The sequence below is a fragment of the Populus nigra genome, chromosome 16, assembly GCF_951802175.1.
Source record: "Populus nigra chromosome 16, ddPopNigr1.1, whole genome shotgun sequence".
Lineage (NCBI taxonomy): Eukaryota > Viridiplantae > Streptophyta > Magnoliopsida > Malpighiales > Salicaceae > Populus > Populus nigra.
In genome coordinates this window covers 8,020,745-8,033,284 of record NC_084867.1, presented here as the reverse complement: position 1 = coordinate 8,033,284, position 12,540 = coordinate 8,020,745, and the positions used below count along the sequence as shown (strand labels likewise).

The following is a 12,540-nucleotide window of genomic DNA, read 5'->3' as shown; positions in this document are numbered from 1 at the left end:
TTTGATGAATGAAGGGCCATCTATCACTAAAAGAAAAGAACTAAAAAAATTTCTCACTTTCGATCCTCAGAATAAGTTTGTATCTTCTTTTTTGCCCTTCATAAAAAACTTAGATATGATACATTTTTTTAAAATTCATAGACACAATTTTATGGTTTTGTTGTTGATTCTGTGTTAATTCAAATTGAACGAAGAATTTAGGGTTTTGAATCTGAACATGAATTTTAGATCTAATGTATTGTTATTAAATTGGGAGTGTGGTTTTTCTTATTCTATAGTTTGTATACTTGAGTTTTTTTTTTATTAGTTACTTTTATTTAGTCTCTACTTTTCTATTTTTTTTTATATGTAATTACTTGAGAGTAATTATTATAAGGATTGAAGATTAGGTATGTTTTCTTATAATATGTTATTTTTATAGACTTTTAATCATTTCCTATAAAATCTTGTCACATATTTTTTTGCATTGTTTATGTTATTTTCCAGCAACAAATCATTTTATGCTCTGCCAAATGAGTTATACTATAACTATTTGATGTCATTGTTTTTAATCTTTTTGGTTTTTCAGTTTTTCTTTTTTTCCCATAAACAATTTTATGTTTGGTTCTGTTTATGAAATGGATGTTACCACAAGTAGTGTTCTTTGAACTTCTTTAGGTATTGGCTAATATATAGGGTTTTTTTAGTCCTTTCATTATGGATTTCATTAGGTTGCAATCAAGTACGTACTTAGGGTTTGGAGGATTTTATGTTTGGTTCTGTTTATGAAATGGATGTTAACACAAGTAGTGTTCTTTGAACTTCTTTAGGTATTAGCTAATATATAGGGTTGTTTTAGTCATTTCATTATGGATTTCATTAGGTTGCAATCAAGTACGTACTTAGAGTTTGGAGGAGACAAGTGTTCCTCTTCAAAACTGAGCAAGCCGTCTACCTTCTCTCATCTCTAGAAAGCTTTCGGCTAAAGGCAACAACTTCATATAAGAAATTTTGGTCCTCATCAGTAGATGGAGGTTATACACTTAAAACTTGTTCTTTACTTATTAACATAATTGTGAATCCAGGGCTTAGAATTTTTAAGGCGTCAATATGGCTAAAAGGGGTCCCTCCTAAGATTCAATCTTTTCCTTTATTATAGATCAATGTGGAAATTATGGATGAAATTCTTAGATTGGTAGGGGTATTAGTGGTTGTCTTTCCTACTGTGTGGATGATCTATTACATCAGTGGCCCAACCTAGTATTTGGAAAATTCCATCGTAAGGTTTGGTCTATGCTTTCTTGTTGTGTTAGCTGGAGTATATGGTTTATGGGGAACAAGGTTATCTTCCATGATGGAACTAAGATCTTCGAAGACAATTTCTCTTTAATTCTATATCGTCTCTAGAATTGACTCAAGCCTGTAGATAAGTTCTTTATGGCTATTGTCACTTATTTAATTATAGGGCCTGAAGATATTATAGATTGGTCTAACAACATCAAATCAAGACTTTAAGTATGACGCATCAGCTCATTCAGTCTTGATGTCTTTTTTTTTGTTATGTATTTATTAGCTCTTTTTTTTGTATGCTCTCTATTTTTGTGATTCTTTTTTTTTCCTTTCTGCTTTTCTTTTATGTATTTTGCTTTTGGCTATCTTCTGATTAGACCTTTTAATATATCGACTTCTTTCAAAAACAAGTAAGTACTTAGGGTTTTGTTTTTTCAGCATTGTTTATCTATGTTTGTCTTCTTTTGAAGAATTTTGTATGGTTTTGTATGCTTAATTTATAGGGTTTGATTGATAGAGAATCTTAGGAGTATGAGACTTAGAGTATCATGCTATTTTTAATGTTTATTTTTAGTTAATGTACTAAAAATCTTTTCTTTAAACATTGTCTTATATTGAATTTTCTGACTTCATTGAAGATAGTTTATTTTTGTAAATTAGACTTGCGAGTTGGTACTGAAATTAAATTTTATTTTTCTCTAAATTAGGCTTAATTAAAAATACTAGTAGTCATTTACTTCTTTTATGTTTGAACATTACTTTGTTTTAGTTACCATTTGAGCTTCTCTTGTGTTAGAGCATTACTTTCCTTGATTGTTACTTGTTGTACTTTAATATTGTTCTCTTTGTTTTTTTAAATAGTTATGGGGACTCGTGGTGGAGTTATTGTGCAATTACATTTAGTTTTAAAATACAGACTCATTCCCAGGTATGGAAAAGGTAAGACACACTCCGATGTTTATAGAGTAAGTAATTGTTTTAGTTTTGATTGTTTTTAATTTTTTAATAGAATGTTGTCAGGATGCTAGGTCAAAGCTCTTGTCGTAAAGAGTGAAGACGTTGAATGTTATTAAGGTGGGAGTGAGAAACAAACCTAAAAAGAGAAAACTAGAAGAACTTGGAGATGGAGGTTGTTTTTAACATTATTAAAAAAAAAACATTTTGTCACTTTTGATTATATGTTTTGTTTTTTTTTTTAAATGTATTTTGGTTGACACTGAATGATCTTGTTATTGTCAAGAAGTATGCTCCCGTGGGAGAGTTGTTCAAGCAAACCTGAAATGCTAGAAGATTTAGTAAAGACAACGTTCATTTTTATTTACTTTTGTCCTAAAATGTTGAATGAGTTTGCTTTTGTATTCAATTTTAGTCAATGTGTTATTCTATTGCTTAATTCAAGATTAATTTACTATAATTCTATGGTGAAACTAGGGTATTGGCATTTACCTTTGAGTTTTTCATGTTTTATTGTCAATCTAGTTTTTTACTAAATGGTGTATTTGGTCGGACATTAGAAGTGTGTTTGGAACGCAATACAAACCATGTTCTCTTAAATTTAAAAAAAAATTGTTTAAAATTATATTTTTATATTTTTATATCGTTTTGATGTTCTGATATTAAAAATGATTTTTAAAAAATAAAAAAACTTTATTTTAATGTATTTTTAAATAAAAAATATTTTAAATTCTCATCACTATCACAATTCCAAACACTAAATTGGTTGTTGATCACTGTGATTGTAAGCAATTTTCATAGTCTTTTTCCCCAATATGGTGTTACCATTTGCTCGATATGCGGTTTCAAAGTGTTGGGAGGCTGCTGCTTTTGTTACCATTTTTTTTTGTTACGGCTATGATATTTGGGCATACTTTGCTATCGTTAGCTTTCTGGTTGAGTTGCATGAAGAAGGTTTTTCAATCAGCTATGCTGGTAGAAACAACTAGAAATGTGCTTCATTTTTATTTTTTTTTATCTATTATCGCTTCCCCGACAGTTTATTATAGCTTGCATTGTGGTTTCCTATGTGTTTATCTTCTAGTGCTTTTACCTCCATTTTTGGCTGCTGCTTTTACCTCCATTAAGCAGTGTGTGTGTGTGTGTGTATGCTTTCTACTATTCATGCTAACAAGTTTATAACGCAACCCTATCATTTTTTGGGTTTACATAGGCTAAGCTTGCTAAGAGGAATAAGTGCTCGATTACAATAGAGGTGTTTTCTTAGGCACTGCATTTTTTAGTTTCTTTCTTTCTTTGTTTTTTTTTTCTTTTCTTTTCTTTTTCCTCCTTCATCGTTTCTACAAAATAAGTCGATTACAATAGAGGAACAAGTCCATTACAATAGAGGTATTTTAAAAAATTATTCTTAGTAAGGAATAAGGAGATTACAACAAAAATTATTATCATTCAATATTAATAAGGAGATTATTTTAAAAAATTTACATATAAAACTAATACATAATGATTTATAAAACAAATGATAATATCATCATAGGAAACTCTAATATTAACATAAGTTTTTATTAGTATCATGTTATTTGAATAAAAGACATTGATAATTTAAATAAAAATTTATTAACGCATAATTATGTATTAGTTTTATATGTAAATTTTTTAAATAAGAAAGAAAATTTTACTTTTTCATTTTAAACTCTATTTTTTTATTAACGCATCTGTTTATTATTTTAATAAAAACATTTTTTAATCATAAGCACTATTTTTTAAATGAAAATCAATCATGATCTTAAAAGAATATTTTAATAAAAAGTATTAAAATAATACAGCAATATTTTGTATGTCATTGAAGGCAAGAAATTTAATTAATGTGATAAAATCATATTAAAAATAAATCAAAAATTTTTAAAAATAAAAATTTTAATTTTTTATTATTTGCAAATACAAAGACCGCGAGCGCAAATTAATGTAAGAACCAGAACTGTTTTAAGAGCTCATTGCAGGATGATGGCACCAGAGCGAATGAGCCTATGTAATAATAAGAATGCATGTACATATTATGATGATTTTCACCCATGCCTGATCTTGTTGTAACTTCAGAACCCACAAGAAAGCTGGGTAAAGAACATACATGGGAATGGAGAGTATGGATATTTGCACATTGGAAAAATCAAATCTTCTGGAAATCATGAATCAAACTGCCACTGCCTCTGGCCTTTTGCTGCTTTTGATTCCTCTTATAGCTGCAAACCAATTTAATTATATCAGACAAATATTTCAAAGCACAATCATGTACATGTATAAAGTCAGTATTTTTTATGCATAAGATCAGCAAACAGTCAGTTCCCATGCCTTCAGCATAATCTGGAGCTCCAAATACAGCTGAACCAGCAACTAAAGCATTAGCTCCAGCCTCGATAACCTGCGGATATGAATGTTGATTAGTTTTGATCAATTATATCACAAGGACGTGTAGATAATAAATATAACCAAAGGAGATTTGGTTGTGTTTTCAATGGCATAACATAATGGGGAAACGAAGTTCTTCAGTTGCTGTGGACAACATTGTTTCAGGTTTTCTTTCTACCCCTCACCCTACTCGTCTTTTAATTTCATGTCTTAAAACAAATGATTATGTGAAATATTATTTTGAGAAGTATTGGAAGTACATTAATTTTAAAAGCAGGAAGACAAGAGGGAGCCTATACAGGTTTCTTTGGAGCATTTTCTTGGCAGGAACAGCATTGAAAGTGCACCAGTAAATGGCAATCATTATATCACTTTTGAGATAAGATGTAAAAATTTTCAAAAACCCAATTTCACTTGATCGGTACCAGGAAGACATAAAACAATCATAACCAAACACCATCTGTACTAACATGAGTCCATCTATTCACAAGGACAGTGAAGCTGATCCAGAAATCACAATTTAGGCCCATATCTTCGTCTAAGAAAGGAGGGGGGCAAGAGAGAGAGCAAAGAGATTATATCACGTACCTTGTATGCATTTTTTGGACCAACTCCACCATCCACTTCAATCCATGGGTTTACTCCCTGCATAAAAAGGCATGACATGCTAGCTTTGCACTTACGTGTAAAGAAAAAATAACACGAAGCAAATGTGCATATAAGGGTGTTCACACTCGAATGATTATACCTTTTCTACACACATTCTTCTCAACTCCGAGATTTTCTTTACTTGGCTCTCAATGAAGCTCTGCCCACCAAAACCAGGGTTGACTGACATAATCAACACCAGATCAACCACTGCAACTCGGCAAGAACAAAAAAATCAGTATCAAATTGCTTTTCTAAATATATCATAAATCATCAAAGTGATGTAATAGTTTTTTTGTCCACTTATCCTGACCATTTACCATTATGCCATTATGCAGCACTAGTTCATTCAGGCAAACCAGAGGTCACAATGCAGGGCTTCAAATTTGGGAACTTTTGTTCCTGTTTTTGTATTCTCTAAGACCATCCAAAGCAATCCTAGTCTAGGATACCTATACTCTAATTGGACAAACACCACAGCGGGGATGGAACCTTAGAGGGGAAAATTATCCCTATGACAGTCATCTTTCATAAAATCATCAAACACATAAAACTCCAAAACCAGATAGAATGGAAGTTAGAAAAGACAGGGGAAGAAAACTCACCATCAAGGACATATTCTATAGTACTCAGTGGTGTAGCAGGGTTTAATACAACGCCAGCTTTAGCTCCAAGACTTTTTATCTTGTTTGTAAGAGAAGAGAAACAAGCAGTCAAAGGAGGAACTAATTGCTCTTAGCAAATACAATAATATCAGCAATAAGATTTGATTACAATGTTATCATAAGTGTAGCCTTTCATGAATTTTGACTCCAATTCCTCCCCCACACCAAACATGCACACATAGTTAAACTACAAATATATATCTCCTATTCAGAACTGCCAATCAAAAGGCTGTAAATAGGGCTATATTACTTTTCTTATTAGGGCTCGTCATGGAATTTCAGGGATGAGTTGAGAGTTTGTTTTGAGATAAAACTTACTAAATCTGATGTTGAATAGCAGAATATACAACATTAAGGTTCAGATGGAAATCTTACCATATTTAGCGTTCTATGCAAATGGATGGTGGCAGATTGTTCACAGTGAACACTGACTATATCAGCTCCAGCCTTGATAAAATCTGGCACTCGTTGTTCAGGTTCCACAATCATCTGTATTGCTTAATGTTAAAAAATGGCTACCATGGGACATAATTATGAAACTGGGGGAGATGAAGAAAGACAACCATGGGAATTAATATTTGATTATTTAGGACTTCTAGTGTTGTGTGATTATTCAAGATTTTTGTTGTAATTTAGGAATATTATGTTATTTACTTTGCACGATTATTCTAGATTTGAGTATTATCTAGGAATATTAGTGTTTATTCATATAGGATATTGACTGTTTACAAGAATAATCAGTAAATATCCTCTAGGAATAACCACTAATATTCTTAAATAATACTAAAAATCTAGACTAATCATACAACATCAAATATCCTAATAATCAAAGACAAGTTCCCATTGATGTCTTTCTTCATTCCCAATCACTGGCATTGAAAAAAGGAGTACCAAATGCACATCCAGAGGAAGATCTGTCACGGGGCGCAAAGCATCAACCACAAGAGGTCCGATTGTAATGTTTGGAACAAAACGACCATCCATTACATCAACATGAATCCAATCACAACCTGCCAACTCCACGGCTTTTACCTGGATAAAATGAAAACAAACTGAACCCACTATTCCAAAAGGGTATAACGTGCCATAGAGCCCACAGAGAACTATTCAGAGTAGCTCTTGGAAGATATGGAGATGAGAAAAAACTACAAATCAAAATAATACAGGGCAAAGTCCATATCAGGTGCATAAATAAATATTTTCCACTTGTTTATAGAGGAAAAGATCGTAATCTGAGCAATGCTACAAAATTTATTTGTTATGGTACGGAAGAGAAAAGTCAAACCTGCTCTCCTAACTTTGAGAAATTAGCAGAGAGAATAGATGGGGAAACAATGATATCACTTTTGGAGAACTTATCAACCCGAGATGTGGCCTTCACTACAGTATGAACCTTTCTCCTGCATTTACAAACCAAATTATAGCAGATATAAGAAAAGAATTGCTAATATCTGGAACTTCTTCAAGTAGATTTGATGGAGACAGGAAGAGAAAGAATTCACTTAGGAGGCACATATTTGTTTTAGTTAAACATGAATTGAATTGTATATTTAACTTTATGGGAAAAGGTTGAGCCGTTTTAGGTATAAAGGTCAGAACCTTAAAAGTCAAAATCAAACGCACACACTGACATCTGTACACAATTTCTGCTTCAACATCAACCATAAGAAACCATTCTACTGAAGAAACAGTCAAAATCTTTGAAGGAAACTGCGACAGAACTATCTATCCACTTCTAACTATAGTACTTCAGCCAAAAATTACTTGCCTATAGGAAGGTGGTTATGGCCTTTGCCGAGGTATTGGGCAAAACCAAGTAACTGCGAAAATTATCCTATTTGATATAGAAAAAGGGATGGTCATGGGCATAAATTAGTAAGACGCCAAGTTTAGCAAGTAGCTTCAGAAAAAAGCAATCGATACTTATCATATTAAGTCCAGATATGTGTGTACACTGATCTTTTGTTTTCTTGCATGAGGTGAGGCTTTTGTTATACTAGCTGTAAGAGGTGAGGTGAGGTTCAATTTAAAGGAAGGGGAGGTAGTGTTGCAAGCAATTGATGCCTTAAGATATATGTGCTTCCCTTGTTCACAAAGAAAATTCTTGAATTTTTTTTTCTTAAGACAAAGTTTTGTAGGAGTCACAGCTTACTTTGGTGAATTATTGTACTTCAAAAAAGCCAATAACTAATATAAAGAGTAAGGAGTGAAGGCTATAGAAATAAAAGACCGCTCTCTTACACTTTCAAGGAATTTTGGCCAAGTTAGAAAACAGAGCAGACTCTATTCTCCCATCCTTGCACTTTTCAGCACTAGGTAAGAAAGTCATGAGGAATGAGTTTCGAGTTTAAAGTGCAAAGTTTGAAGTGTATAGGTGGTATTTAGTGAGTAAGGTGATATATCTCTCCCTTGTCCCCTTTACATAAGAAAAGAGCACAAGTTATGAACTCCAAAGAGGCAAAAAAAAAAAACTTCCTTACATTCAGAGAATTTAAGCTAACTGGGGTTTTCCCAAAAAAAAACAAGAAGAGAACTGGTGCCAAAGAGAGAGAAGGGAGAGGAGAGAGTGTTTGGAATGAAGTCCAACTTTCTTTTTTCACTTGCATTCTTTGTTTAGAACACTCCCTTTCTTACTTATGCACAAATATGTGCAAAACAAATTTCCTAAGTAATAACATTAAAACATATTTGGCCATGCTGGTTCTATGATCCTTTTCGCAAGATATCATCTCAATTGCCTTTGCTTATTCTTAATTTTACTTAGTGTAAAAATTTTCACATTATCAATGACTTCAAGTTTTCTATGCTGACAAACACACTTCTGTAGTTTGTATATCCGAATTTAGCCTTTTGAAGTTAATTTATTTTTACACAGTTCATATATCTGAATATTGTACAAAACTAACAATACACAAGCAAGGATTTCTTATGCAGGATTCTGGAAAAGATGCTTCTTCCTTATACATAAGAATTAGCGTCATTTCCTTATATATAGGCTGAGGTGTGACTTCTTCTATTAAAAGAGTCATGCGCCTCTTGAAAAGTGACTCTTTATTTTATTGGTGATTTTTTTATTGTACAAGACATCAATCAAACCAAGCCTGTACTCCTACAAAAGTTTTCCTCACACAAAAATCCAGAATTCTCTTCAATGAACAAGGGAAGTAATCCTGCACCTCTTGTATGAACATAAGAAGTCGCACACTACTTAATAAGAAGTGGCCCGCCAAAATCTTCCCTTTTGTTTTTAATAAGAATGCTTATTTTCCTTATAAATAAATCATTCTTCTCTCTTCTAAAATGACTTGAAGGAGATCACTTCTAAGGAACAAGGAAATGAGAAGGTTCGCAAGTGATTCTTCAGTACTAGAAAGGTCCTTGACTAACTAGTGAGTACTTCGGAGTTATGGCATGGAAAGCTTGAAGTATGGTTTGTCAAGTTTATTCTTGTTTAACCTTGATCTTCCTAAATTAATAAGAGTGCAAAACATGTTCCTTCTCAAGGAAACCAAGTAATTCATTAAACATTTAGCTTTCACAACACATGTCACTATCTCATTGGTTGTGACACCTAATCCTATGCCTAGAAATACCTCTCCACTTTCTCATTTGAGGACTTTTGGCCATTTTTGGAGTTGAAAGTAGAGTCAATTGGACTTTCTCTCTCTAAGAAACTTACTGGAGACAATGAATCTTTGCTCTCAAAGTCATACCTATCTAAAGAACCCAATTGACTCAACTTAGTGCTCTACATTAGTACTACCAGCCTAAACACTTTTCACTAAGGATAGCCTACTCCTCCTCCCTCAGTCACTTCTTTCATTCACATTCCTATATTGATGCATCATTTTCTTGCAAGACTACCTCTGCTTCCTGCAAATCAAATCTCACCTCTTACATTAGCAAACTTCTAAGAGGATAATATAAAGTTTAAGAATGCAAAGAGGATAATATAAAGCTTAAGAATGGGGATTCTGTAGCTTGGGATAGAACTTTAAACACCCACTTGTATATGAGGATTATACAAAGACTACTTGGAATGATCTAGTGACAGAATCATAGAAAACCGATGTAAGATAATTAATGGAAACATCAACGTATGGTCATGGTGATCTAGGACATTTAAAAAAAAGGTTGAAAAATGGCTGGAGAAATTAAATTTCTTCCATCAGCACAACACTCTTTTGTGCAGAAAATTGAAATCGGGAACTCACATGCTGTCATGCAGAGACCAGTCTCAAAAACTTAGCAAAATTGAAATCAGGAACTCACAAGTTTACTATTATAATGTCAAGCTTCTAGTTTGCCAAGTTCACAACAAAAGGTAAACCAAATCTAATACCAGGAAAAATTGCATAGATATATTTCGTTAACGATTTTCCTGAAGCAGCTCAATTAGATAAATTCCAACATAGCTTAGAATCTGAAATTCATTCGGATAAGCATAATCACAAAAAACATGAAAGAAAACCCCAATTTAAACCACTCCCTTCAACTAATCGATCCAAAACAAACCCAGTAAAATTTCAATGCAAAAATAAGAAAGAACAAAGACCTGGTAAAAGTAGCGATTGAATTGGGTTGAGAGAGACGGTTTTTCTGAGGCCTAAGCGCTTCTCCGAAGCCATTGATTTGCGTTGATGAACACAATGAAGCTGATGCTGCTACTGCTGTTGACATTTCTCAACTCCGAGTCTTCAAAGGAAGAAAACTAAAATGATTCCTTTTTTTATCAGTTAGGTAGATAATGCTTAGAGACACGGGCTAAATTAAAATGTTGGACAAAATTTCCGCGGTTGACACGTGTCCTCTTGGATTTTTTAGATGTCCTGCTTTATCTGCGATGAGTGGCTGTCTTCGTTTACGGGGAGTTTGTTTTAGGACAAACATCCAAAATATACCACTCAGTATTTTCAATATCACCATTAAATAATTTTTTTACTAATTTTATTGTTAAATTGTTTAAAATTTTAAATTTAGGATTTTCATCCATATTTTCATCTAAATTGTATTGCTTTTTTTCCTAAAAAACAACATAATTAAATTTTTTCCATTATACATTCTATCAAAAGTTTTCAATTAATAAATCAAAATAGTTTAGAGATAAAATTAACATAAAAACTGTTAGAAAATAATATAAATTATATCATGGGACCTCACCTAATAGCTTAAACTATTGAGTTGAAATGGTTTTTTGACATGATATCAAAGTCTTGATGACCAAACCGTCACAAGTTCGAATCTCATCATCCTCATTTATTTGATAAAAATTAAGCACAAGGTAACGTGGACCTGTGCAAGTTAAAACCTAATAGCTTAAACTATTGGGTTGAAATGGTTTTTTGACATGGTATCAAAGTCTTGATGACCAAGCCGTCACAAGTTCGAATCTCACCATCCTCATTTATTTGATAAAAATTAAGCACAAGGTAATGGGACCTGTGCAAGTTTCAAGCCCAAAGGGCTTTCATTTGAGGAGATGTGTTAGAGAATAATATAAATCATATCATGAGACCTTACCTAATAGCTTAAGCTATTGAGTTGAGATAGTTCTTTGACAAAAACTAATTTAAATGAAAAATTATTATTACCCTATTAGTTTTGAAGTATATTTGATATTTATCTCGTTATTTTCAGTAAATGTGTTTATCTCATATCCATTTGGTTCAAACCATAATTTTAGATTTCATTCTTGTCTTCTATAGATTTTACTAACCATAATTTTAGATTTCATTCTTGTTTTTTATAGATTTTAATAGATTATTGATCTATACTTTGTTGTAAGTTGGATGAATTTTTTAACATAAAAAATATCCAAACATTGATAATGTGTTTTCTAATTAAAAAAATCATGTTTTTCTAATAAAACAATCAATTATAAACTCAAAATATAATGCATGTAAGACAATATCTTTTTAAATATTGATATGAAACATATTGGATGATGTTTTTTTTAATTATTGAGACGGTGTTATATTAGATCGACCCGTGTTAACCTGATAAATCTATGACCTATATTATGAGATCATGATAAACTTATAGAAATTAAATTAAAATAAATTATGAAAGTTAATTTCTAATCAATTCAATGTTAAAAAATTAAATTTAAAAAACAAATGACAAAAAAAATACATGAGTCAATCTGGGTGAACCAGTCAAACCTGCAATTTAGGTCATGATATTGGAATAACCCCATAAAAAGTAATTCGAAAAAAAATTACAAAATTCAATTTCCAACTACCCACTATTAAATGATGAAATCGAAAAAACATAAAGTAGAAAAAATGACAAAAATAAACAACCTAATTCAACTCGAGCTAACCTGTTAAACTCGCAACATAGATCGTGAGACTAGAATAACTCTACATAAAGCAAAAAAATTTAAAAAAATTATGAAGCTTAATTCTCAAACAAAACTAATATTTAAAGATGAAACTGAAAAAAATTAAAAAATAAAATGTCTAAAGCATCCTACCTGAGATAATCTACATTGCTAATTTTCTCTTAAATTACTTAGGTCTATTGTGTTTAAATTATTGATAGTTTATCTATTGAGTGCATGCAAATTTACTGTGATGAGTTAAACCCTGATTGCTAA

At 31.8% G+C, this 12,540-nt stretch overlaps 1 protein-coding gene across 1 annotated transcript; it reads right to left on the bottom strand.

Moving 5' to 3' along the window:
- Positions 1–4,122: 4,122 nt before the first annotated feature.
- Positions 4,123–10,693, bottom strand: LOC133675958 (ribulose-5-phosphate-3-epimerase, chloroplastic). The gene is made up of 9 exons (XM_062097529.1): positions 10,498–10,693; positions 7,228–7,342; positions 6,834–6,974; positions 6,318–6,431; positions 5,883–5,961; positions 5,378–5,487; positions 5,218–5,274; positions 4,573–4,642; positions 4,123–4,463 (listed from the first exon to the last, which is right to left on the bottom strand). The coding sequence occupies exons 1-9, from the start codon at positions 10,620–10,622 to the stop codon at positions 4,414–4,416; spliced, it is 861 nt and encodes a 286-aa protein (XP_061953513.1). The 5' UTR covers positions 10,623–10,693; the 3' UTR covers positions 4,123–4,413.
- Positions 10,694–12,540: the final 1,847 nt, after the last annotated feature.